Raw genomic sequence first — 25,750 nt, forward strand, 5'->3', positions numbered from 1 at the left:
AAGGGCGCATCCCAGAGGTTTCCCGATGGATGGGGATCTGATAGACACAGATCCTCGCCATAAATAGCTGCTCAGCAGCAGTATTTCCCCTAGAAGACAGGAACCAAGATGCTCTGTCCCAGGAATGCTGGCTATCAGTACTGACAGCAGAGACGGGGGTGGGATGCTGCAGCATCACAGCAAAGAGAACATGCCTGGTTTGGACACAGCAACGGCTCAGCACGCTCCTACTGAGGAGTAACTCCTTTGTAACTGACACCACAGCATCACTACACGTACATCAGGCTTTCTTCAACAAGTGGGTTTCAGTTGCGACCAGTGCTGCTGCCCCACAACCAGCCTGCACCAACGCGCCCCACGCTATGTCCATGGCAAGAAGTTGCAGTGCAGAACCAGCCCCAGCAGCCAGTAGGACAGGAAGAATCCGAGGATGCATCTGCTGAGCAGGGTGATGGATCTGAAGTTCAGCAGCAGCCTCACCACGGGGTTCACACAGGAACCAGATTTACCCTGAAGAGATCCCTCATAGCGAGGTGCAGAGGTTTGATTATCAGTCCCTTCACTCCAGAGCAAAGGTTCGTTTTCCTGAAGGAGGTGGGCAGAGAACCAGTACAGGATGGGAGAGGAGGAGTGGAGCAATCGGGTCAGCACCTGAGAACAAGCACAGCACAAATCACATCGCTGCAGGTCTCTGCCTGTGACCAGCCCTGGCCCTGAGGCATGGCAGGAGTCACCAACCTGCCTCACACTGCTGACAACAGGGGCTGAAATACTCATGGTGTGGAGGTTTAGTACACTGAAATCCAACACCTCTCAGCTCAACCTGCTTTATCTATAACAAGGTTTGTGTAAGCCATCAAGTGGTCCCCAGGGTTTAGACTTTTGGTCACTCCTTGCTGAGCAGCTGGGAACAGGGGCTGCAGCTTCAGGGGAGACCTGAACTTCACTCTGCTACTGCTTTTTCACTGGAACCCCCAGCCTTTAGTGCCACTAGCAGTGTCCTAAAGACTGCCAAACACTTCACAGGGACTACTGACAGGTTCTGGCTCCTTTCATTGCCATCCATTAAGCTCAGCCCAATACAACGAGCCTTGTCCTCCAGCAGTGGCAAATACCACCCAACACCAGCTGGACCCTTTGATCCCCATCCCAGTGTCCTCATGACACTGAAGACCTGGCAAGCTTCCCTTGGGAACTCTTGCTTTGGAAACTCCCTATGCAGGCAGCTCCTAAAGAGGAAAGGCAAAGCTTTTGGTTTGCATTGCCCTGTGCTGTCCTGCGGCTGGGACAACCTGGGGCTGTGACTGTCACTGCTGCAGCCCCCATGGTACATCCCCCTTGAGAAATCACCCGTGTGTTGCTACCAATGTCCTACCTGCACATGCATGCAGAAGAACCCAAATGCCAGCAGGACCGTGGCATGGACCACATAGACGAAGACAGCAGGGCAGCAAAAGCCAGTTCTTGGTTTATCCTCTTCGCTCTTTCTTCTCTCTAAACCAAGAGTCAGGCTGTGCCGTGGGTTTGCACTGATGTAGGTGCAGGCAGCCCATGAGCCCAGAAGCGTGACAGGCAAAGCAAGCAAGAAATTTGGTATCTGCCTGAGCTCAAAATACCTTAGAAAGCCAACATTCCAGTAAGTGTCTTGAATATAAGAATAGGCTACAGGGACCTGCTGGGAGCACCAAGGGGGTTTAACCCCATTTGGGGCTGCCAGAGAATAGCCCTTGTCCAGAGCCAGCTGGACCAGTGCCTTAGGAACTGGCTCCAGGCTGGTACCAGGATGACAGAACCTCACATAGGCATAATACTGAAATATAGCAAAAGGTAGAAAAATGCCAGCACACGTCAGAACCATGGAAGACACCACACTCAGGAGCTGCTTCCACAACAGAGGGAGCTTTCTTACTGACTCTGAACCCACCTGGAGCTGGAGGGCAAAGCATTTACTGCAGGAGTAGAGAAAGAAGCCAGCATTAACAAGCCCATTGGCACGCACCCCAGCCGCAAGGGAGAAGAGCAGTCCACTGAGCCAGCTCTGCCCCTTCTCCAGTTGCCACATGGCACTGAACGCCAGGAAGGCAAACATGCTCTCTGAGTAAGCAGCTGCCATAAATACATTGGCAGGGCTGACTGAAAAGAGGATGGCAGCGAGGAAAGCCACCCTGCGACACTGCAGCACGAGGCAGCCCAGCTGATACAGGGCAGCGGCTGCCAGGACAGAGAAGAGGGAGTTGAGCAGCACAGCTGAGAGCAGCAGGCGGCTCCGCACACACAGCAGCCACTGCAGGGGCCACAGAGCCCCCTCGGCCACGGCTCGCAGGCTCAGGGGGTACAGGGGGAAGAAGGCACAGTTGTGCTCGTACAGGTAACCGCGCTCGGCGATGAAGAGGAAGTGCTCTGCATCCCAGCGAGACAGCCCTCCCAGCAGCTGCTCCACCAGCACATCCCACAGGCCAGGCTGGGACAGGCGAGGAGGGGAGAAAGCATCTGCAGCGTGATCGGGGATCAGGAGGTTGAAAAGAGCCTGGAAAAGAAGAGAGGATTGAAGTCCAGCACGGACCCTACCAAAAAGCTCTGAGCAGGAAGGACTCCTGGGTTTCAAGGGGACAGGAGCAGCACAGAAGCCAGGCTGAGGGGCTCTGTGGTGAGGATACCTGTGAAAAAGTGCAAACAGTCTTTTGGGGCACTTACATCTGACCAGAATAAAGCTCTGGAATGCACCCAGCATGAATCCCCACGGAAATGGACAGGGAAAGCTGCTCAACCCCATGTTCAGGCACATCTAACTGCATACCAGCACTCCAGGTACCTCTGCAGCACTGGGGAGTCTCCTGTTCTACTGCATGTGGCATTATTGTCCCAGCTGACACCAAAGGGAGAGGAGACAAAAGATTTTCCCAGAGCAAACTGATGCAGAAGACAATTCCCAGTCCCCTTCTCTAGTCTCTAGATGCCCATCACCTCTGCAGCTTGGTGTTTGCTTTCTGGAGCTGAGGAAGCAGAATGCACACCTCTGCCTCCAGGAGCCTGTGGTGCTGGCCATGTTTTAAAAGGTGAGAAAAAAACCCAGAAAGTCCACGAGATAGGAAGCATCCAACTTAATGCATTGTAATGTAGTGCCAAAGGAAAACATGCTTCAAAACCCCCAAATCCCCAAAAACCTCAGATGGTAAGTTTTGTAGCTTAACTACATGTAGATTGGGATGAGTCCCCTGCAATGAGTCCAGCCTTGGCAGAGAAAAAAGGCCACACTGAACAAATTGGGACTAAAAGACATACAAAGGCACTGGTTTACCGTGAAGCACACATCTGGTCTAACCAGGGCTCTGGCATTGTAACCCAGAGTCTTTCCTCTCAGCTGATGGTTCCACTCCATCCTACCCTGTGGTGAGCGGGGCTGCCACAACCTCCCAGCTGGCTGGGAGCCCTGCTGCTGCTGACCAGCTTTTGTAGGATCAGCAAACAGTTTGGGTTGGAAGAGACCTTAAAGCTCCTCCAGCTCCAACCCCTGCCATGGGCAGGGACCCCTTGCACTGGAGCAGCTACTCCAAGCCCCTGTGTCCAACCTGGCCTTGAGCACTGCCAGGGATGGGGCAGCCACAGCTTCTCTGGGCACCCTGTGCCAGCGCCTCAGCACCCTCACAGGGAACAGCTTCTGCCTAAGAGCTCAGCTCAGTCTCCTCTCTGGCAGGCTCAAGCCATCTTTCTCAGGCTGATGTTGCTTCAGGAGGACCATGGCTGCAGCCTGACTCTGCTGCCTGTCTTGGTACACACAGGTAGGATGGATGAACAGCCAAGCTCTCCCATGCTCGGAGAAGGATGTATCCGGAAAGGAGACTTAGAAGGAACACACAGGAGGAGATTATTGTTCCTTTCCTATGGATAAACAGAGACTTCAGCCTCTTGTGCTGCCAAACCAGCCACTTGCAACAGCAGCACGAAAACAAGTTACATGGACGTAATTTTACTTAACAGCAACTTGCCCCTGTGGATGTAGCTGGTCTGTGGGTTCTCCACAGGAGGAGATGGTTTCCCAACCAGGCAGAACCAGCCAGCTCAAAGCACACTGAAAAGAGAAGCCTGGGAGCAGCCAACAAGGGATGTCACAGCAGCTTTGCCTTGGGAACAGGAGACTTGCCTGCAGTAGAAGGGTCAGGGCTCTGCAGTGCACCGCAAACCACACCACCTCTCGGACGTGGGGGTCTGTCCTGCTCACCACCTCCATCCTGGGCTCTGAAGTTGCCTCAGTGGGTCACAGGTGACATGGGAATGACTCCTCTGGTTTGGAAACCTGAACTGATAAACAGAGGACAGACACAGAAAGGTATTTCAGCCATGTTAGTAAGTGATGTGCCTTTACTTACTGTTAGGGACTTCAAAGAGCTGCAGATCTGTATGAACAAGTCACTTCTGAAGGAAATCACAGATCTGGGAGATGATGCAGAAGACCTCTTTGATATTGTTCCTATTAATAAAACCCAACCCTAACTTCTTACCCTTGGCCAGGATGCAGAGGGGAGAGGTGACTCCTGACTCTCAGCCCATTTCTTACAGGCCAATGTAAATCCCAGACACAGACAGGCCTCCTCAGCAGCTGCCTCAGCAGAAACACCAGCACCTCACGCCAGGCCCTTGCCAAGTGCCTACACACACATTCAGGCTCCAGTGTGCTGAATGGGATTTAAACCTGGGCTTGTGTCAGGGCTTTTCTTTGGAATAGAGACAGAATTCAAATGTGGCCTCTGAGCACAACATCTGTGTGAGCAGCTGCTGAGTGGGTGATGCCAGACACGCTCTCACCTCCTCCTGCTCCCTGCCCTGTGTTTGCCCTGGGAAGCCAAGTACAGCTTTATCCAGCTGCTTCCATGGCATCAACACCACAAGCTCCATCAGAGTAAGGCTGAGGTGCTTCCCCCCAGCCCTTCCAACCAGCAGCAGCAGCAGCATCTCCAGGATGTGACACTCACACCACTCCTCTCTCAGTATTCCAGGACTTTGGCAGGGGTCCTGGACTCTGGGGTGAGGGCATCTGCCTGTTAAGCAAATCACATGTACACAGGCAGCTCTTGTCCACCTCTTCCCTACAAACCTCACTTGCAAGATTTAAAGTGCTTTATGGAGTCTCCCTGCTTTCATTGATGTATATTCTGGATTGATGTCATGGGACCAGCTCTGAAAGTGCCTGGCCCAGCGCCATGGAAGGCAGTATCTGTTTGCAGCTCTCTAAGATAACACATTTCTTCCGTTAGTTCCCCAGCCACCAACTGCTTTTCAGTTTGAGAAACAGAAGACCCACATCTCGCTGGGTTCCAATGACACCACATCCTGCACTATTTCCCACCTGACATCCTTTTGATCCAGGGCTTTACAACACATGAAAATCCCCAAACAAATCACTTGATCCAAAACCACTCCAAGGTTTTCCTATTACCATTTCACCAGTGAAGGAAAACCACCCTAGAAGGTTAAAAACTGCATGAGAGAGCAGAAAGCAAATCATCAGCAGTGCTAAAACCAAGATCTAAACACGCTTGTTGATAGTTGCAGACCCAAACCACAGGATTATGCTTCCTATTTAGCCACACACAAGACTTTGAGTTTTGCTCGTGTTCTCTTGCTCCAGAGCATCCACAGCTACAGACAAAGCAGCTGGTGGGAGGCACAAGCTGCAGTGTTATTTTAAGAGAGGGGATACCTCAGCCCAGCTGTAAATGCTATTAAAGCACATTCACAGCTGCAAAGCCTATTGAAGCACAGCAGCACAAATCGTCCCAGCGCCTGAAACGCTTGTTAGGGAGCAGAGAGAGAAGCCTCCTCGCAGGAGTGTGCCAAGGAGGCTCAAAACAACCAGCTTAGAAAGCCTGTTCCTACCACGACGCAGCGCACCTTGTAACAGCACGTGGGGAAGGCTACAGAGAGCTGCAGCTGGAGAGCGGTGTCAGGGCTGGAATGGCTCTGTCCCAGCAAGGAGCAAGGCCAGAGAAAGGCCAAAGTGGGTTAAAAAGGTGCAAAACCTTTAATGAAGGTGTCTGTGCGTTCCCCTTCGCTCTCGGGTGGGAACCGCGCTGAAAGGAAGGACGCGGATCCCAACGAACAGCCGCTGTGTAAGGGATGGGAGCAGGGATCCGGCGGGCCCGTGGAGCGCACTGCAGCCGCTGGCCAGCCGGGGGCAGCAGGCACTCGCTTCCTGCCTCCGCACGGGCTGGGGCTCGGGATTCCTGCCGGGAAACGTGCAGGAGGGTTCGGGCACGGCCGGTACTTCCCAGCGCGGTGCAGGGTCAAGAGCCGCTCCGGTTACCGCTGTGAACCCGTTGTGGCACAGGAACAGCCGAACCGCGCTCACCCAGGGCTTGTTCGGGGGGTCTGGGCCTGGAGGCTGCAGCCGCAGCGCTGCCTCACCCGCATCCAAAGGCAATGGGGGCAGTTCCACCCCTTCCTCCTTTGACAACAGCTCGTGGGTCAAAGCCAGGCCCCGACCCCTCGGTGCGGGGCCGCTGTGGGAGCCGGGTCAGGCCTGTGCATGACAACGCATGGCGGCCACTTCCCTGTGCGCTCCCGCCTCCTGCCTCCGCCATCGCACCCGGCAACGGCTCCGGGACTCCCGCTCCGTCCTTCCAACGGGACGAGGCCGCTGCAGCCGGTGGCCAGCATTTAACCGGACGGAACGGAACCGCAGGGTCCCTTCCCTCGCTGAGGGATGAGCCAGGCCCGCACCGTGCGGCCTCCGGCTGGAGGGCTCGAGTGGGGCTGAGGGGGGTAGGGGTGTGTACGTGTGCGCTGCCCTCAGCACGGGGGGCCCCCCCGGTCCCCGGTTCATAGCATCACAGCTTGGACTAGAAGGGTCCTCACAGCTCCTCCGGCTCCACCGCGGCCGGGGACCCTTCCCCAGCGCAGGCGGCTCCGGCAGCGGAGCCCCGACGGCAGCGCTGGGCCGGGCCCGGCCCTCGGGGGGGGGGCTCCAAAGGGGGCGGGGCCTTTGTGAGGGGAAAGGGGATGAGGCCCCGCCCCTTTCCTCCCCCCTCCCCTCGGCGCGCGCGCGGCCCCGCCCCCTTCCCCCCCCCCCTCCAACCTGAGCGCCCGGCGCGCGGCTCCCGCGCCGGCTCCATCCCACCGCCCGCTTCCGGCCCCGCCCCTTCCGGGGCTGCGCGCGCCGCGTCACGTGGCGGCAGGTAACACGTGTGTGTGTGTGTCGGGACGGGGAACGGACGGGGCGGGCGGCGCCATCTTTGTTAAGGGCCGGTGAGGGTGCTGAGGCGCTGGCACAGGGTGCCCAGAGAAGCTGTGGCTGCCCCATCCCTGGCAGTGTTCAAGGCCAGGTTGGACACAGGGGCTTGGAGCAGCTGCTCCAGTGGAAGGGGTCCCTGCCTGTGGCAGGGGTTGGAGCTGGAGGAGCTTTAAGGTCCCTCCCAACCCAACCAGTGGGTGATGGCACAGTCCCGCTGCAGCAGGCACTGCCCGCCGGCAGGAAGAGGTGCTGGAGAGGCACCAACACAAACCGCGGCGCCTGCACCACTGGCACAAGTGCCAAGACACATTAAGCAACACATCCCATAACAATAGGCTGGGAATAAATGTGTGTTATTACATTAATTACTTACTCGTACACGGGGGTGGGCAGGTTTCCCTTGGGATCTCCTCCACGTGGTGATGCAGGCAGTGTTGCTCTCACCCCAACCACCTGCCTTGTGCTGAGCCATGGCAGCAGCACATGACAGTGCTGGGCAAAGAGCAGCAGGTCTTTGTGCTTAAAACACACCTTAGTGTCAGCCTGACCATCCCTGCTGCAGCAATGAAAGAGGAATCATTGAGGCTTCAAGGGAGACTCCTCGAGTGCTATTGATCGGGGCTGTGGCTTGGGAAGAACTCAAGGTTTCCCTTTGGAAAAGGGGGTGGGGCCAAGGAGAGGCCTGGTTTTAAGGAATGCCTGCACAAAGGGAAAGCTCTAGGTATAAATGAGGTCAAAGCATCAAGGATTTGATGCATTTGAGGCAGCTGAGCTGGAGATCAGGGGTGGCTCAAAGTGCTCCCCAGTTACAGTGAGCACGGCTCCTTCTCACTTCACTAAGTCTTCACTGATGCTGGTTTAACCATTTGAGAAGCACACGAGGTCTGTGTGTGGTGCCTGCAAGCACTGGGAGAGCAGAATTACTCCCTTTGCATCAACCAGTTGTGCTGTTATCCACTGGTAAAGTGGGTGGTTGGCACCATGTGTGACTCTTTCCCCCTCACCCCCAGTGCAGCATTCACTTATGACTGAATTCCCAGTAAGATGAGCACAGAAGCTGGACAGAAGCTGCTCACGTTACCTTCATCACCTGTGCTGCTGCGGTCCCTTCTGCTCAGGAAGAGAGTGGAATGATGACGTTAATTCAGATGCAACAGAGCTCCTGGAACACAGAACCGGATTATCAGAGATGATGGCTTTAAATCAACACCACTGTCACAGTCCAGCACAATTCTTATCTCACAACTTGGTTTCCATCCAGTCTGTTTGAAAGCCAAGGAAGCACCAGCACCGTTCCTGTCTCTTAAGAAATGCATTTTAAGGACTCTACCAGGGGAAGAACTCCTGCAATTCCTGCTGATAAACAGACCTTACAGAGAAGACTTCAGTTACTGCCACTATTACTCCAGAAGTCTACGGCACACAGCCAAGGGAGGGCTCCGGGATCAGAGAGCTTCCTAAGAACAGACTACAGCAGGATAAACCAAGATCTTCTGAACAAAAACCGTGTTTGCCTTTAAACCAACTTCTCTTTAACTGGCTCTTTTGCTTAAAAGAGCTCCATGCAGTTGGAGCCAGCCTGCTTCTAGGATCCTCTGAGCGTAAAGCTCCAGGCTAAGTAAAAATACCCATTGAGAAGGGGCAGATTTTCACCTGAAGAGCCTGAACTTTGGCTGTTTGCTGAAGGGCAGCCAAGCTCTGGCCGCTGGAAAACCCCGACTCTTGCCATGCTTCCAAGAGAATGTTAAAAATGGGCAGGGATGGGAGTTTTCCATTCTACAGAGCAGGATGGGAACCGCTTCCCTTTGGAGCAGCAGCCTTTCCAACCCTGTGCACTGTGAGCCTCCCTGCCATAGCTTCACCTCACGCTGCAAATCCTCAACCTAGGCAGCACTAAGCAAAACCTCCACTAGTGAAACAAGCCAGAGCATCAGGGTCTCCAGGCACCACTCACCACGCTGGACCTTTGAGGCCTCTCTGCTGCGTGGTAAGGAGCTGACCTGCAACATCGCCTCTACCAGACCTGACAGCACTGAAGTTACCTCCTCGTTCTGCTAATAAAGAAAACCCTTACAAACATCTTACCAAGATTTAATGTACATTTATTCTTAACACGTGGAACATATAGTATAAAGATTTCATACTGAATAAATGATATTCATTAAGCCAAAAAAGGAAAAAAGGGAGGAATTTACATCAAGTTTTTAGCTACATCGTCTGAAATACAAATATGCAGAATTCATCACTGAAAAATCTCAATTGTGTTTCTTCATCAGGAACTTCAACTGAACCTAGAACTTTTTCACACCTCGATTAGAAAGAAAACAAAACCAGGAAAAAATAAACTATAAGTTGATTGGCTGCTGAGACAGCAATGACTTTATACACAGAGACCTGTACAGCATCCTCCAGGGAGGGATGTCTGGCAAGAGATTAAATAATTGTGTCTCGCTTTTGCAGGTCATCAACTCGTTTAACTCGTCATACTATAAAGGGGAAGGGAGAGGGGGACAAAACTGCAAGGGATCTTAGGGTATGTGCAATGTACAACGTCATATATATATACACACGTGGCAGCGTTCGGGCTGCGGCTAAAGGTTAAAACCAGTTCTAAGAGGTGATCTCAGGGTTATTCATACAATCAAGGAGGAAGAGAGAAAGAGGTCAGGGTGTTGTAGGTTCACACATGATACTTTGGGGGAAAAGCCTTTTTTTTTTTTTTTTCTCCTCAACATTAACTAAAAACATTTTTAAAAACTACAGCTTGCTGCTGAGCCAGCTTTTTTCTTCTTTTTTTTCTCTTTTTCTCTTTTTTTTTCCAGGTGAGACATTATTACAGTATGTTTTACAGTTTAAGGTGTACAGTACATGAAGTTCTACACGCTACTGCACAGGCCTCCCTTGGACAAGGTCTGTTCACCACTCGTTAACTTCTTGGTTCCTGCAAGATTGTGAATGTACAACGATAAAACCACACAGAGTTCAGCAGTCACTTGGGGTTTGTTTTTGTCCTTCAAGAGTTTTACCATTAAAAACAGTTAGGAAAGTGGTGCCTGTCAATGTGATAACGCGGCAAAGTCGTTTCCCCAAACTCACTGTAAACGACAGTAACTTTGGTTAAAATAAAAAAAAAGTCTCCTATGTAGACAGAACTTTGTCTCCTTTAATAAGGGATTCAGGACAAATTGGAAGGGCAGGGGGAAGGGAGGGGGAATGGGGACATCATTCCCCAAGGGAGAAGCAGGACAGCGCAGGGTAGACAGTGGATTCTGAGGTGGTTTTGCATAAATAAAGGGCAACAGTCAGTTTCTAAGTTCTCCACTCACGCACACGCACACAGGGGCTCGGATCCCACAGCTGTCATGACTGGCCAATTAAAAACAGTACATCACAAATAACTTGTGAAACCAAAGAGTTCATCAAAGGCGACACGGAGATGTCCAACAGCCGCGACTCGTATAACGTGAACTCCGAGTGGTTCTCGTCCACCTTGGCCAGGGCGAGCAGCGCCCGAGCAGCCCGGCGCATCATGTCCACGCTCGTCGACTCAAAGGGTGGGTTCTGCATGTGCATCAAGCTGGCCTGGCTCTGCTGGAACTGTGTGGCTGCCAGGCTGTCCTCCAGAAAGCCCAGCAAGTTGCCAATGCTGCCCTTCTGCACAGCAATCGCTCTTGCTGCCAGGCTGTCCCCCTGTGCCAAGTTGGCCAGTAGTACCACAGCCATCTCTCGACACACCGGGTTCTTTCTGTCACTAAGGAACCGCACCATGGTGCTGTACAGCTTCTCCAAGCGACTGAAGGGGGGAGTTGCAAGAATCAAATCCACATTGTTGTCCTGGATGCTGAGTTTGCTGAGTGTTTCCAAAACCAGTCTCTGAGGGGAGAGGACCGCATTGGGCCCCAGTGTTGGGAAGGGATCCTGGGCCTCTGCTGATGGACATACTGCCCAGTGGAGGAGTCCATCCAGGATAGGCAAACAGATGCTTTCTGGGTAAGGGGAGAGGTCCAGCTGACCAGAAATGTTGGCCAACGTGACCAGTGTATTTTCACGCAGCATCTCCAAGCAGTCCCACCACCACTCCACCTTGTTGCAGCTCACCCCCTGGTCCTGCTCCTCCTCTTTCTCATAGGTCAGGGGTGCCTGTTTGCGTTCTGGATGCTTGTGGTGTAAGAGAATCAATTTCCCTAGAATCAGCAGCAGCCCGGGATGTTTGGACATTTCAAAGTCATTGCCCGGCACGAACGATAAACTCCTGATGATGTTAGAGACACAAATGCAGCGCTTCGCCAGAGAGTCCTGCCAGTCCAGGAGGGTGCACAGGGGCGTCTCGTCTTTACTGTGAGGTTCATCCTCCAGGATTTTGATGTTTCTGTGGCTCTGAGCTGGACTAATGCCAAAGGGAAACTTGCTGCTTTCCTTTGCCGTTTCCAGAGCTTTAACCTCTTCCTCCTCCCCTGCCAAGGCGCCCGGACGTGCCGACAGCATGTCATCCATGGTGGCAGTTATCCTCTTCTCCGAGGAGCTGTCGGATGGAGGGGTCTCTCCTTCCCTGGTGCTCGGATTGCTCTCAGCTGCTGAACGTTTCCTCAAGACAGACGTGCAGGAAGCTCGTTTGTGAGACAAAGGTAGCTCCGTCTTGCTCTCAAAGTGGGTCTGGATGTGCTCGGTGGTGTCGCCGCCGCCGATCCGCCAGTGCAGGAGCCCGCTCTCGAACTCCTGCACCCGCCCCAGCTTGTCTGAATAATCTACCACAAAGGGGTCGTTTTTCTGCACCACCTTGACTGGAAGCTTGTCAAATTTACTAACTAGTTTTTCCTCGCTGCTCTCTAGAGGTACTTTGTCCTTGCTTGAAAACGCAGCCTCCTCCTCTTCCTCATCCTCATCTTCCTCCTCACAGTTCAGGCTCCGTGGTTCATCATCCTCCTCCCCTTCTTCAGGAGAGGAAGCTGAAGACTTGCAGAACCTTTCGGGATCTAATAGTGTTCTTTGCCCTGGGTCTCCCACCTCGTATTCCTTCAGGATTCCAAAGATCTCGATCAGGCAGCGCCGGAAATACTCCACCAAGAGTTCCAGCAAGCCTGGCAGCTAAGAGGGAGAGGAAAAACAGGAGGGGAAGGAAGAGAACAGTGATCAGAAAACAACTTAGGCCAACGCGAGCAATTAGGGAAGTGGGGCATAAAGGGCTAAGAATTTAAGCTGTGCTCATTATTACTGGGTTCTTTTCATGCTGGCAATAACTGTTTGCAAAGCAGAGTTTTCTGTCCTCTGAGAAAGGGAAAAAGACAAACCCAAGGTACTGACTGTCAGCACCCAAGCCACCCCCCAAACACATACATGCACTTGTGCAAACATAAGTGCACTTGGTTGTATATCCAACAAAGGTATAAATGACATGGGCCAGTGAGTAAGCAGTGCACAGCTCCCCAGACCTCATACTCTCTTCCAACCTGGCACACTCCACGGGTCCAGGGACATCCCGGGGTCTGGCCCTACAAGGGCAGGAGCTGCTTGTTGCTATCTCGCTGACAGAAAACCCTACACAATTAGCACTTCAAAGAGCTGCATGGGAGAGCATCTGCACGCACCTGGCTGAGGTTGAAGGTCATTATGCTGTTGTCATCATAGAGCAGGATGTTTATGGTATCTAAGGCCCACGTACTTTCAGCTAGCAGCCCAGACTTCAGAGACATCATCACTCTCCAGGCTTCAGGAGTTCCTGTAACATAAACACATGATACTTCCAGCTCCTGGAGTTTAGAAACAAAAAAGGAGATACTTGATACTGCTTTCTGGATCCATGAAGAGCAAAGCTTGTTTAAGGTGATGTACAGATTGTATGCACCCGCAATCTCCACGTGGACAATGCCAAAACGATGGTTGAAACCCCAACTAGACCTCTTTCAAGGTCAGCAGAGCCCTTCCACTTGGCAGTACCAAAGGGTAATGGCAGCACCCATCCCCTGGGCAGGCACAAGCAGAAAAGCAGGGGTTTCCTCTTACCGATATCTTTTGCTGTCAGCCGTCTTCTCTGCTTCAACACAGGTTGCGTTGCTTCTACTGATCCCGGAGGGAAGGTGATGTCTCGTCGGATCATGGGAGGCTGTACAGCTGCTGGTGTTATATGTGAGGCAGGGACTGGTGGTCCTGCCTTCTGCATTTTCATCCCCGAGTGCAGGAACGGAGATTTACTGGGAGAAGTGCGATTCTCCAGAGGTCTGGGCAGAGGTGCTGGGCTGGATACCTGAGGAATGTGATTCTGCATGCTAGGGGCAGTCTGGTAGTTAGACTGGGGGGGCCTGGTCATTGGGGGCACGGGGGCAGAGGGACCATAAGGAGGTTGCCGGTTCCCATGGGAAGGCCATGGTCCCTCATGGTTGACCCTCTGGTCTGAATGCAGGATGTCATCTGTTCGAGTCACTCCATGGTAAGCAGGCCCCTGGGGTGCAGAGCCCGTGCTCTGCCGGTTCGGATAGCTGTACCCTATTTCGTTGCGCCCCTGCCACATGGCACCTTGCTGTGGGCCCTCTGGAGTAGACTGTATGGGACCACCCATCATCTGAGGAGGCATGTTTTGCTGAGCACTGGAGCCTGGGGGAGCCGAGACCCTGTCTCTGCCAAATTGGAATGGGAACTGGTTCTGTGGCCCTCCGGCAGCGCGGCGGTCAGCAGCAGGGTAGGTACTCCCATACTGGTTATACAGGTCCTGCTGGGGAGACGGCTGTGCAGTTTGCTGCTGGCTGGGTTGCTGGCTCTGTGCTGGAGGCAGCTGCTGCTGGGTCTGCCCCTGCCCGGCGCTGTATGGTACGTTGTACATCTCCCCTTCGTGTCGCTTCGCAGGGGGGCCGTAGCTGCCGTCCATCGGCCGCTTGTAATTCTACAGGGAAAGGAAAGGCATCCATATGAGATTGCTTAGGAACACAGAATGGTTTGGGTTGGAAAGGACCTTCAGATCATCCAGTTCCAATCCCCTGCCATGGGCAGGGACACTTCACACAAGGCCGTGTCACCCAAGGCTCTGTTCACCCTGGCCTTGAACACTGCCAGGGACAGAGCATTTACCACTTCTTCAGGCACCCTGTGCCACTGCCTCACCACCCTCACAGTAGAAAACTTCCTTATATCTAACCTGAACTTTCTCTGTTTCAGTTTGAACCCATCACCCCTTGTCCCATCCCTGATGAAGAGCCCCTCTCCAGCATCCTTGTAGCCCCCTTCAGACACTGGAAGCTGCTCTGAGGTCTCCACGCAGCTTCTGTTCTCCAGACCGAACAGTCCCAATGTTCTCAGCCTGTCTTCATATTGGAGGTGCTTAGAAACAAGCAACCCAACTCTCACTGGGTATTGCTGCTTCATGGCATGGCCTGTAAGAGGGCAAGAGCTGTCTTCTTGTTAGCCATATCCAGCATGAGGCTGGATCAGTCTTTCAAATCCACAAGCCAGGACCAATTCCTTGTGGCTGGCTGGGTACTTTCCTTGTGGATTCTACAAGGATGCCTTGGGGGCAGAAGTCTGCCCACAGAAAGGACTTCCCTGCAGGAAAGACTCAGGGCTGCTGTTCACCACAAACCAAACTGTGCACCCGCACTTGTTTCCTCTTGCATCCAGGAATTTTATCAGGCCCTATTTCTCTTCTATTTCCCAGAAAACAGGTTTCTGCTGAAGCAAACAAGATGCATTAAAACCTGCTGTACTTCCTGCTTCTTCCCTTCCTGTAGATTTCAAAGCACATCACTGGAAGGAGTGAGAACTATTCTCCCCGCGTTTAAGTGCAAATGGAGAAAAGAGTAAATTGCCGAGACAAAACTGAACTCCAAGATCTCTCTTGCCTCCAAGGGTCTATGCTCTACAGCCTGTTCAGAAGCTCCATGGTCATGACTGGCATCAGACAGAGCTCTAGGGCTTTGAAGATGACAAGTACCAGAGTAACTCAAACTCTTGGCTCTGAGCCCCGTGGCTCTGGTTGCAGAGCCAAACTGCAGAGCAGTTGGAATTATTCTTAGCACAGCTCAGCGAGTGCCCTCTCTATACTCCCCTAAACCAGAGGGTTTGGAATTATCAGGGTCCTGGCACCGATACAAAGAGCAAGTCATATGTAAGGATTATGGAAACAGAAATATGTTCATTCAAACTGTCCTGAAACAAACCCGGTGTTTTGTGAACAGTGAGTAGGAGGCAGTGGGGCAATGGAGTGGAGGCAGGTCTGAAGCCTTTGTCTGCAGGCTCAGTAAGGCAGAGACAACAGGAAGAAGCCTGGGTTGTGCAGAAGGATCCACCTGGAACAGCTCCCCAGAAGATCAAAGACTCAACACCCAACTCAACAGATCCCTTGGAACTCACAGAAACACGATGGGACTCAGAAAGTTCCAGAGGGGCAGACAAACCCAGTGAAGTTTCCTGACCTCACACATCTGCAAACACCACAACCTCCCTTCTCCAAAGGTTGTTTCACTGACCCAGCACTGGAAACACTAATGAAAACTTCAGCTATTTGGAAACTGGAAAAAAATCCCACCTGCCATTTAAGTTACCTAATTCTACACATTCCATAAAGCAAACACACAGCACAAAGAGTTTTCATCCTCCCCCTTTTCATAACTGCACAGATAAAACTCTTCTATGTCTCAGCCAAACACATCAGAGGCTTTCTGATGATTTACCTGCTGTTGCTGTTGGTACATGGTAGCTTGCTGGCTAGGGAAGGGGCTGCCCGAGGATGTGCCTTGAGTGGAGAATTGATTGCCATAGGAATCATGTCTGGAGAAGAAACAGATGCATTACTTGTCTGATCAGATGCACGCTTCACTTTCACAGCCTCAGAGCTCTCTAAGTGGGAAGAGCTGTTTGTGGCAAGACCCCACACAGACCTTTGCTGCTGCTGCTGCTGCTGTGGGTAGCGGCTGGGAGAGTACATCCCCGATTCCGGGGTGGAAGGCATGATGTTTGGCTGCGGAGTTCCCGTGGCTAAGTTGCCCTCAGGTCCCATGCCGGGTTCCGTCCTACATGGAAACAAAGGGAAACCCCCCCCACAACCATTTAAATCCGCTCTTGATCCTCTAATGGAAAAGGAGGATCAGCAAAGTCACAGCAGTGAAGAGAAAGTCATCATTTCACGTGAGTCAAGCAAACAGGATCTCAGCAGGCTGAAGTACCCACCTCACCCTGTCGTAAGGACCTCCGTAGGAGTAGTGTTGCCGCTGTCCCATGGCCATGTTACCCATCCCTGGACCTGCAGCACGATTGTAAGGGTCACCCATACCACTGTTGGGGCCCTGCCCTGAGGACATGAAGGGATCGCTTCCTGGAGCTGGAACATTAAAAGAAGAACCAATAAATGTGTCTACCTCTGCCTTAGAAAGATACATCCCATCTTCTGGGGAAGAAGGGCAAGCAGGTCTCCTACAGCATGCTCCAGCATACAGCCAGATACAGGAATCAGTGCTTAAGAGAGAAAAGCAGGCAAGAACTTCCTCACCTTTCCTCATACTGCTGTAAGGATCTTTATTTGGCTCATAAGACATGCGACCCATCATGTCAGAGGTATTCATGCTGGGCTGGTACCCTGGATTTGGAGTCATGGAGTTCCGTTTCTGGAACGTAGGATCACTACCATCTGCAAAGGCATCCTGAAGGCCCACTGAGTTACTCCTGATTCAAAAACAACCCACAAAACAGGATTAGAGAGGTCCACAGTGATCCTCAGGATACTTTTCCCCACATGTTCCCCCTCAGATGTTGCTATGCCATAGAAGGGCCAGTGATGCTTCTCCAACAGAGGCACAAAGAACTATCCTTCTACAACACTGTCCCCAGACCCAAAATGATTATTTATACACAAATGCAGAGTCAATAATGTTGCTGTAAGTCATTAACATTGGTGCAAAGCCATGGAGCCCCACAAAATAGGGTCTCAAGTCTCCAACATTCTTTAGGAATGACCCAGGAGCAACCTCATGTTCACGGTCTGCATCCAGCATAATGGAATAGGGTGCAATGGTTTCATACCTGATGCCTGGCAAAGGAGGCATCTGACTGTGTGGCGTAGATGCTGGAGTTGGTGGCTTCAAGTCTCCTCCCTCTGCCATGGAGCTGCTGGTGGACTGAGGTGTCTGAGGACCCTGCATTGAGCCTGAACCCGCTGCAAGAACAGAAATGTGGTGTGAGCACCTCTGCACCCTACAGATGCAGCCCAGAACCTCCTAGAAAATCAGCCTCAAGAACACAGAGCAAGGAGTCCTTCAAGAGACAGATGAAATATGGCCAAAAAGAGTACAAGGAGCTCAACGTTTCAAAGACACACTGGGCCTGACTTTCCAGAACCACAGACAATGATCTAGAGCCAAGAGGACACATTAATTTTCATCATCTCTTCATTCTTAACCACATTCCATTTACACACTGTTGCCACCACTGTGGCACAATGTTGTGGTGCCCAACCTATCCGGCTCCAAAGGCTGATGCTCTACAGTGCACCATGTGCCAGGGAACACAATGCTTCTTACCAAGTGACAACTACTGACCCATCACCTTCACTCTTTCTACCCAGCAAGGTGGCTTTCAGCTCTCTCATGAAACATCTCATGATCTTTCTAGTGCTGGAAACTCCACAACATCAGTTGAAGCCACCAAGTAACTCTGAACAGGGCTTCTCAGTCTGCTCTGCCCTTCCAAAGGGGTGAATTCATGCAGGTTAATTCAAGCACCACTCCCAAGGATTCCTGGAACAGGGAATGCTGGAGATGCTGGATCTTTCAGTGAATGACAAAACCCGTCCAGCAAGTTCCCAAGGAGGCTTTCATCAAAACTCCCAGGCCATCCTGTGTAATCCAGCTGTGCTGGGAGCTCCAGGGATTGCTGTGACAGCGTCAGGCCAGGTTCATCTGCTCCTCGCAGCTGGCAAGAGCTGAACTCTTCATTCATGTTTCCATGAGTTCCCATCCAGCACCCGATATCCTCACCCCAGCCCCGCTGGTTGATGACTCAGTTCAGCTATTCATTAAAACCCTCCGAGGTCACATCCAGGGCATGTTTGTTTACACCCCACCTTCCTGGCACCCTGTCCTCTTCCCTGCGACTCCCTCCCAGCCCGGGGAGCTCTCTGGAGAGGGAAGGGCAGAGGCAAGCTCAGAGGGGAGCTTCATTCACGGGCACCCTCCTTCCCTCTGCAGTGGGTTCAGCTCCACGCGCTTCCCGCAGGAACTGGCTGCTCTCTGTGTGTGTGCGATGTTGGCACCAGCAGGAAGAGGCCTAGAGACATTCCCTGTGTCGCTGCCATTTGGTGTTTGTCCCCACCCCCGTCGGCGTCCCTCCCACTCACCAATTTACACACGGTTGGAGCCAGGCCAGTTCCATGCTCTGGGAATTAAAACCCAACACAGGCTGATTACGCCTCCCTGGGGAGACGCTGCAGTTTGTGAGCAGGAACCCAAGAAGTGTGTTTGGAACCTGTGCCGAGTGCCCACAAGGCAATACCCAGGTCACTCCAGCCCTTCTGGAAACACTTCTGGGTTTTGTGGGTTATGAATGCACGGAAACAGCTCCAGCACCAAGAGTTGAACCTAGCTGATTGTCTTGCAAGAGGCCTTTAGATGCTCTGCTCTGGGTTGTGAGAGTGCTTTGTGTCATGCTTACAGCCCTGGTTCCTGCCCATCCAGAGGAGCAAGAGAAAGGAGGAAAAGGAAAGTGAAACAGAAGCATGTACATGTTGAATGATATGGCTTAAAGGATCAGAGCAACCAACCATGCTTCAGTGCTGCCTCTGCATATTCCTAGTGGCAGGAATCTGGAGTAGGACAAGTGGAGAGAACAGTTTACATAGAAAATGCCATAGAGCACAGGAATCAAACCTGTAGACTAAGTGGGGACAGCAGCCCTGCAAATTCCTCCTGCTGATGTGCTGAAGCAGATCACCTGTAGCACAGCCCTGAAGGCAGACTCACCACCTCCATACAGCTCCGTGTTAGCTGAAGCGACATAAAAACTGATGCCCCTTCAAACCCATTCTGACAGGCAGCAAGTGCTACAGGAGGGTTTAAGTGGCTCCTGAAAAGTCTCAGCCCTCTCCAAATAAACTCCACATGCTCTTAACATCTTTGGTCCACTGCCTAGTATCTCTGGGGGGCAAGAAAGTGGGTTTGGAAAGAAAGCAGGGATGGATTTGTGGTCTCGGTTAAGCGGAACTGAGACACCACTTTAGGCAGAAGTTCAGTCTAGTGACACAGAAGTTGCTTTGTCTTACAGAATACACCAAGGTTGAAGCGACACTGGGACAGGTTTCCTGACTAGTGAAGATATGAATTAGGACCTAAAGAAACCAACACTCTGTAACAGAGAGGACAGACAAATGTAGCTGCCAATAGAGTATTCTGACAAGCACACTGCCGACTGAGGGCTTAGCAGGGCTGAGACAGCTACAATACAATCCAAACAGGGTTCATTATTCCACTCCTCAGGACACAATGCCAGGTTTCAGAACCAGAAAGGCATTTTTTGCTAACATTATAAGGAGCTGCAAAGCCGACAGTTTTATCTCACCTACATGAACAGGCTCCTAGGCAGAAAAAACATTGGAAGGTTTTACTTATAAGACAAACTGGAAAACTGAAGCTCAAAGTGTTGGCAATTCAAGCAATGAAGACTAAATATGACAGCCTGGACCTTTCCTCCTGTTTTGGTTGGGTTTTGGGGGGACTTTGTCCAACACATCTGAATTGTTCAGCTTACATATTCAGAAACCAAAGCAATCCATCACATTTGCAACAACAGAAGAGCATTTTAAGGGTCTTCATTCCTGGAGTATTCAACCTGTAACAGGCTTTCAAAGTGTCTGTGTACAGAGCCTCAGAAAGTCCTCACCATCTCCAGCTGAAGATGGAAAGAAGTAATGGGTGAGGAAGATGAGTTCACATCCACATGAAGCATTTACTCCCAGAAGGTAGCACTTGGCATAACCAAAACAAGCACAGCTTTTCTAGCAAGTTCCCAAAGCTGAGCAGTAAAAAGGGCTGCTGTTAGAGTATGCAGAAATCAGCTTGTAGGGGTAACACCAGACTTCCCTTTCCACCTGATTCCCACAAGGCGGTGATGCACTAGGACGTGTAGAGGTGTGTGTATGTAGCTATGTATAGATTTTCAAGTTTCCTTAGTATAGAGGTGGGACACACAAAACCTGCACTATCCCAAGAGGCTTGACTTATTCCTGCTATCATTCACTCCCAGATTACTGAAGTATTTACCCAACTAGACAACATCTAATTAGAGACAGACACGGGCGCTTTGTGGAAGTTTGGCCCACAGCATGGAGAGTCTCCACAACAAGGAGATCCTATGGTGCAAACACCCACTTCACAACTCAAACCAGTGCCTCAACTCACCTGGAGATGGAGGCTGTATTTTAGTCTGAGACTTCTTTGAATCCGCAGCTGCAAAGATATCTGGAGGGGGGTCTTCACCTCGCTCAATCTTGCACTCGAAGGCATAGAGACACTGGATGTACTGCTTCTTCAAAGAGCTCGCTGCACTGCTGGACGTGCCCACGTTGAGATTTGTGGCCAATTCACGCCATTTCTTGTTTTTGTTGACCTGCACAACCAAAGAAGAGGCTCTGACCTCAAAATCCAGCTCCTCTTCCAAGAGGTTTTCTGAGGGGAAAACAACACTTCCCAGCTAACACAAAGGATGCAGTAAGTGCCAAGCAGCACAGACACAGTCGTGTTCAGAATCCCAAAACGAGTTAGCTCTCTTCCTCACCTACAGAAAGCTTACTAAACAGAGACAGATGAAATCAGATGCAAAGACAGTGTCACCAACCTTTGCACTGGACAAAGCAGGGGAAAAAAGCACTTGAAGAGAATGTCACCACAGACTGTTCTCAACAAGCGACTGGGAGAGCAGACATCTGGCTCACTTCAAGGATGCTGGGTTTAGTAAGTGTTATTTAAACACTGCTGAATGGGAAGTCAGGGCTTCCATCCAGCTCCAAAGCTAACTTCAAACTCTGCTGCCCATTAAGCCTGTGACTGGCAGATGGTGGGCATCACCCAGTCACCACACTGGCTGCTGGACACTCACCTGAGTCAATCCTCCAATCTCCTTCACTGAGATGTAGAGCCGGTAAAGATCCAAGGGTTTCCTGCCTACTGCTGGCAGATTGGTCATGCCCATGGCCTTCTCCTCAGTAAAGGCCAGGTAACGATCTACCCAGATCTTCCTCTCGGGCTCCCCACCCAGCTCATAGAGTTTGGTGATCTTCTCATTGGTTGTAGTAGAAGAACTGGACTTCTAGGAGAAGGAGATAGATATCAGGACTGAGCAGCACAAAAGCAGCTGGTTCACATCCGAGATGGTTTCAAAACAGCAGCCAGGTAAGAGCTCAGAGTTCTGCTGTTACACTGAGAATGGCTTTAGAGCAGCCCTATGCTTGTCTCAGATCAACATCAGGCAAGTGTTACTCAACGAAGGTATCAAAACCAGCTGCTACTCAGGGAATTCACACAGTATGTGTTTCTAAAAAGTGAAAGGTTTCAGGAACGCTATAGAAACCAACCAAACCTCAAGGAGACTTCACAGGAGCTTGCTAAACCTATGAGAAAACACCCAATTCAGCTGCAAATTCCCCATGGCTAATGCACTGTGCCAGGGTGAACTGCCCTCTGGTTAGCCATTTCTCTTGCCCAAGTGGTATGCCAGTTTAAACTGAAGCTAAACACCACAAAGGAATCAAACATGCCTCAGAAGAAGAATAAAGATGAGGAGGTTTGATGAGTGTGTTAAGGGGCTCCCCACACAGACCTTCTCTCTTCCCCCACCTATTCACTGACACAAGTGCAGAAATCTCCTGCTACCTGGATATACAGACACAGCCAAGTGCAAGGATCTCCCCTGGGTCAGGGCAATCCCAGGCACAGCTGCAGGCTGGGCTGAGAAGGGATTCAGAGCAGCCTGAGGAGAATGACTTGGGGGTGTTGGTTGATGAGAAGTGAACATGAGCTGGCTTCAGTGTGCGCTCACAGCCCAGAAACCACCCATGTCCTGGGCTGCATCAGAAGGAGCATGAGCAGCGGGTGAAGAGATGATCCTGCCCCTCTGCTCTCCTCCCAAGACCCCACTCACAGCACTGTGTGCAGTGCTGGTGTTCCCAACATAACAAGGACATGGAGCTGCTGGAGCAAGTCCAGAGGAGGCCACGAGGATGAGCAGGGGCTGGAGCAGCTCCTGTATGGAGACAGGCTGGGAGCATTGGGGCTGTACAGCCTGGAGAAGAGAAACTTGAGTGGAGACCTCAGAGCAGCTTCCAGTGTCTGAAAGGGGCTACAAGGATGTTGGAGAGGGGCTCTGCATCAGGGACTGTGGGCATAGGACAAGGGGGAATGGCTTGAAACTGAGAGACTATGGGCTCACAAACTGCTTTTTTGGTGGTTCTTTTGAAACTGGGAGCAGTAATGCAAAGAAAAACACTCCCTAAAGAACTTGTTTGCCTCCCTCTTCTGGCTTTAATACAGGATTAGTAAGAGGTTTGTTTGTGAAACAACTGTAACACTTTGGTGTACCACCTCCCAGCTGAGAGGTGATAACTGCCTAGCTCCAAGCCTACACCAGAAACAAACTCAGGTTTATTTACACTTCTTCTGGCAGTTTCACTGTGGCAGGTGATAATTCCTAATAGTAAATTGTTTTGCAAGTGAAATGGATTCCTCCCAAAGGACTGGGCAATGCTCCCCTTCAAGATTAGCTCACAACTGAAAGGAGAACACATAAATAAGGTGTGCCAAGCATCTGTTAGAAATCCTAGACAGAGGCTTGAAATTGTGAGTCAAACAGGGGGGAACATGTGAATTCTCACAGGAAGTCCCTTTCCTGGCCTTACTGAGGGCTAGTGGGTCTCTGGGATGGCAAAGTTCAGGCTCCTCAAGGATACTGTTATTAACACACGTATTTAGTGTTTATTGCATATATAGCCAGGACTACTCTAAAACAGTCTAAAAGCCTGCTCTAAAAGTGCTGAGACACTTGAATTATGCTCCAAATCACAACACATTCCAAAAGAGAACATCCCACTGACTAGCCACTCTCCTCCATTAGAACCATGGTCACAAGTAGCAGACACATCACCTACGACAAGGACAACCAAGCTACCAAGAAGTCTGGTTCAGGGTAAGGAGAATGAATCAGATTAGGTTACCCTGGGGAACCACACTCACTCCTAGACAGAGGCACTGTTTGATCCAAGTTAACATGCAATGGTTCCATTTTCCTGGATGCTGAAAAGGACACGAGTCATTAAAAACAAAACCCAAAACATTTTACCTTTGACTTGGATTCTGCTTTTGGTGTCCCATCTGCCTTATTGTTCATTTTAGTTGCAGGTGTTAATTTGACGTCCCCAAGACCCATCATTTCGGGGCTTGCTGCCATCCCTAGGGAGTTAAAAGAAGCTTTAACACTCATTTTCAATTCAGCACAATGAAATCGATGAGGTGCCTTAATGGTCAGCATTGGCTTACCTGCAGAGTTGTTGGCCATGTTCCCTGCCATTGGATAGGGTGGGCCCTGGGGGTTTATCATGCCAGCCATACTGTTAATTCCCTGTCCATAAGGAGGTCCAGTGCCCATCATTCCCCCTTGATTCATGTTGGGATAACCAGGAGGCCTGGAGAAGGCAAGGAAGAAACAGATGCTTACTCCCAGTACTAAGCATTAAGATCTTGTCTTCTAAGGAAGCAGCTTTGCTAAAAGAAACCTACAAAGGAAGTGGAGAAGTGACTTTCTCCAGCTCACTCTTCCAAGCAAGAGACCAAAGATCAGATGCTCTTTTAGAGCTTAGCAACCCTAGAGCCTAAGTCTCATTCTCAAAAGAGGATGCAAACTGTTCTGAAAGAGGCACTTCAGTTCTGACCATTCTCACCCTGACTCTTGTTCTATTACATCCCCAAATTGAACTTCATTTCATTGTTAAGTCGCCTTTACAGGGAAGAACAGGCTGCAAATCCTGCAGCCCTGTGCATTTAGCTGAGAATACATGATGTGTATAGATCAACAGTGTAGTGCTCCAGCCACATTTAATGATTTTTCTTTCTTTCCCTTGTGCCACCCATACAATCTACATCATTTTAGATTTATCAGAAAGCCTCATACACAACTGTCGCTCAAACTCACTACTCGAAGGGACAGACTTTGATGCCTTTATTGGCATTTGGGAACTCGACCTCTTGGCAGTCACGGATAACATCAGACAGTAGATTGCAGAAGCAGCCCTTAAAGTCAGGATAAAGAGGACAATGCCCAGTCAGATAACAAATACACCCAGCAGCTTTACTGGGGGGACCCAATTTATAAGCAAGGTCATGGCTCTGGTGGCATTCTGATAAGCCACACACACCACCTCTGAAATGTGCAATTAAAACATAATGAAACAAAAAACCCCACAGAAAACAGTTGCAAAGTTCAGTGCTGAATTCCAGCCCCCCTTTTCCCCCAGCTTCTCATCAAGGTTGTAGAAGGAAGGAGTTCATTACACTGGTCGAGGAATGCCCTGGTTCAAACAGAGCTGCATGGCTGGCTGCTAGATTTATAGGCTCTACCATACAAGCAGTGTCTTTTAAGTCACCCATCTAACAAAGATGACCAGAAAGCAAAAACAACTGAAGGGATCTCTGAGTTAGACTGCACCCATGAATAGTAAAAATTCCCTGAAAATGTCATTAATGATGCACTCCAACACTCTGCTTGTCCAAGCTTTAAGCTCTTCCCTTTCTTAGCACTGAACATTAATGAAGAAGTCTCCAAGAAGGGAAACCTTTGAGGAAGTGTATGTTCAGTGTTACCCAAAGTTCAGGTTATTCCATCTACAGCTTTGAAACCAAGATCTGCTGTAGGGAAAGGAACTTTTTAACAGAGACCAGGGGGAATGTCATCCCCTACCTGTTCTGGATGGAGTTGGCAGCAGCGTGCATGGCGGCAGCAGCCGCTTCTTGTGCTTTGCGATTCATGCCTCCTGGTGGGGGGCACATCCCTGTCCCCACCTGAGGTGGCATATTGGCCATGTTGGGTCCATAAGGTCTGTTCCCCATGGTTGCATGGCTCATCCTCCCTGGAGGAAGCCCACTGTACGGTGGCACACCAGTCTGCCCATGCATCTGGCTCCCTGCTCCCATAGGGTTCATGCTTGCTCCCATTCCTGGACTGGGGTAGTTGGCATTGGACATAGCGTTGTAGTTTGGCTGCCTGGGATAACCTCCTAAGGAGATAAAAAAAGAGGGGAAGACAACATCATTCAACCAGTTAATGAATCACCATAAAAATCTTCTATCAGCAAATATTTAAAGATCACTAACAGAAATGAGGGGGAGTGTTAACACCTCAACAAAAAGTCAAAGTACTTGGATATAAGCCACATAAAATGTGTTTTGACATAGCCAAGTAACAACATCGATTCAAAAGCTGCCTGAAACTCTCCCAAACCTCAACCGAGCCAAGTGAGCCAAATAATCCAGGACAGGATGTCAAAAAACCTCACTTATCCCTTTC

At 50.8% G+C, this 25,750-nt stretch overlaps 2 protein-coding genes across 8 annotated transcripts in view; both read right to left on the reverse strand.

Annotated features, from left to right (window-relative positions):
• Nucleotides 1-68: 68 nt before the first annotated feature.
• On the reverse strand, nt 69-7,134 carry PIGV (phosphatidylinositol glycan anchor biosynthesis class V). 4 transcript variants are annotated; one of them, XM_034069168.1, is made up of 4 exons: nt 6,018-6,340; nt 4,142-4,299; nt 1,376-2,527; nt 69-651 (listed from the first exon to the last, which is right to left on the reverse strand). In XM_034069168.1, exons 2-4 carry the CDS (start codon nt 4,226-4,228, stop codon nt 361-363), a joined length of 1,530 nt encoding a protein of 509 aa, XP_033925059.1. In that variant the 5' UTR covers nt 4,229-4,299; nt 6,018-6,340; the 3' UTR covers nt 69-360. The 4 variants fall into 4 exon arrangements, with proteins under 4 accessions (XP_033925059.1, XP_033925060.1, XP_033925058.1 ...); XM_034069169.1 differs by lacking the exon at nt 6,018-6,340 and adding an exon at nt 5,890-5,990; XM_034069167.1 differs by lacking the exon at nt 6,018-6,340 and adding an exon at nt 5,345-5,871.
• A 2,175-nt stretch (nt 7,135-9,309) lies between these two features.
• Nucleotides 9,310-25,750, reverse strand: part of ARID1A (AT-rich interaction domain 1A) — a 59,310-nt gene continuing 42,869 nt past the window's right edge. For 2 of the 4 annotated variants that reach the window (XM_034069164.1, XM_034069161.1), the window contains 13 exons: nt 25,145-25,460; nt 23,728-23,873; nt 23,531-23,640; nt 21,296-21,505; nt 20,599-20,806; nt 17,231-17,363; nt 16,701-16,873; nt 16,382-16,532; nt 16,093-16,224; nt 15,886-15,982; nt 13,229-14,102; nt 12,814-12,944; nt 9,310-12,313 (listed from right to left, as the gene is read on the reverse strand). In XM_034069164.1, coding sequence (XP_033925055.1) covers nt 10,589-12,313; nt 12,814-12,944; nt 13,229-14,102; nt 15,886-15,982; nt 16,093-16,224; nt 16,382-16,532; nt 16,701-16,873; nt 17,231-17,363; nt 20,599-20,806; nt 21,296-21,505; nt 23,531-23,640; nt 23,728-23,873; nt 25,145-25,460 — 4,406 coding nt within the window. In that variant the 3' untranslated portion in view covers nt 9,310-10,588. The remainder of the gene's footprint in view (nt 12,314-12,813; nt 12,945-13,228; nt 14,103-15,885; nt 15,983-16,092; nt 16,225-16,381; nt 16,533-16,700; nt 16,874-17,230; nt 17,364-20,598; nt 20,807-21,295; nt 21,506-23,530; nt 23,641-23,727; nt 23,874-25,144; nt 25,461-25,750) is intronic. The other 2 variants (XM_034069162.1, XM_034069163.1) reach the window with 2 other exon arrangements.

The sequence above is a fragment of the Melopsittacus undulatus genome, chromosome 14 (assembly GCF_012275295.1).
Source record: "Melopsittacus undulatus isolate bMelUnd1 chromosome 14, bMelUnd1.mat.Z, whole genome shotgun sequence".
NCBI classification, from domain to species: Eukaryota; Metazoa; Chordata; class Aves; order Psittaciformes; family Psittaculidae; genus Melopsittacus; species Melopsittacus undulatus.

Bases quoted from the DNA above. Each gene is read 5' to 3' on its own strand.
- PIGV (XM_034069168.1), bottom strand. From the start codon at position 4,228: ATGGAGGTGGTGAGCAGGACAGACCCCCACGTCCGAGAGGTGGTGTGG. The intron at 2,528-4,141 runs GCAAGTCTCCTG...CTTCTTTTCCAG, and splicing joins CCCTGACCCTTCTACTGCAG to GCTCTTTTCAACCTCCTGAT. The intron at 652-1,375 runs GTAGGACATTGG...GCTTGTTCTCAG, and splicing joins TCTTCTGCATGCATGTGCAG to GTGCTGACCCGATTGCTCCA.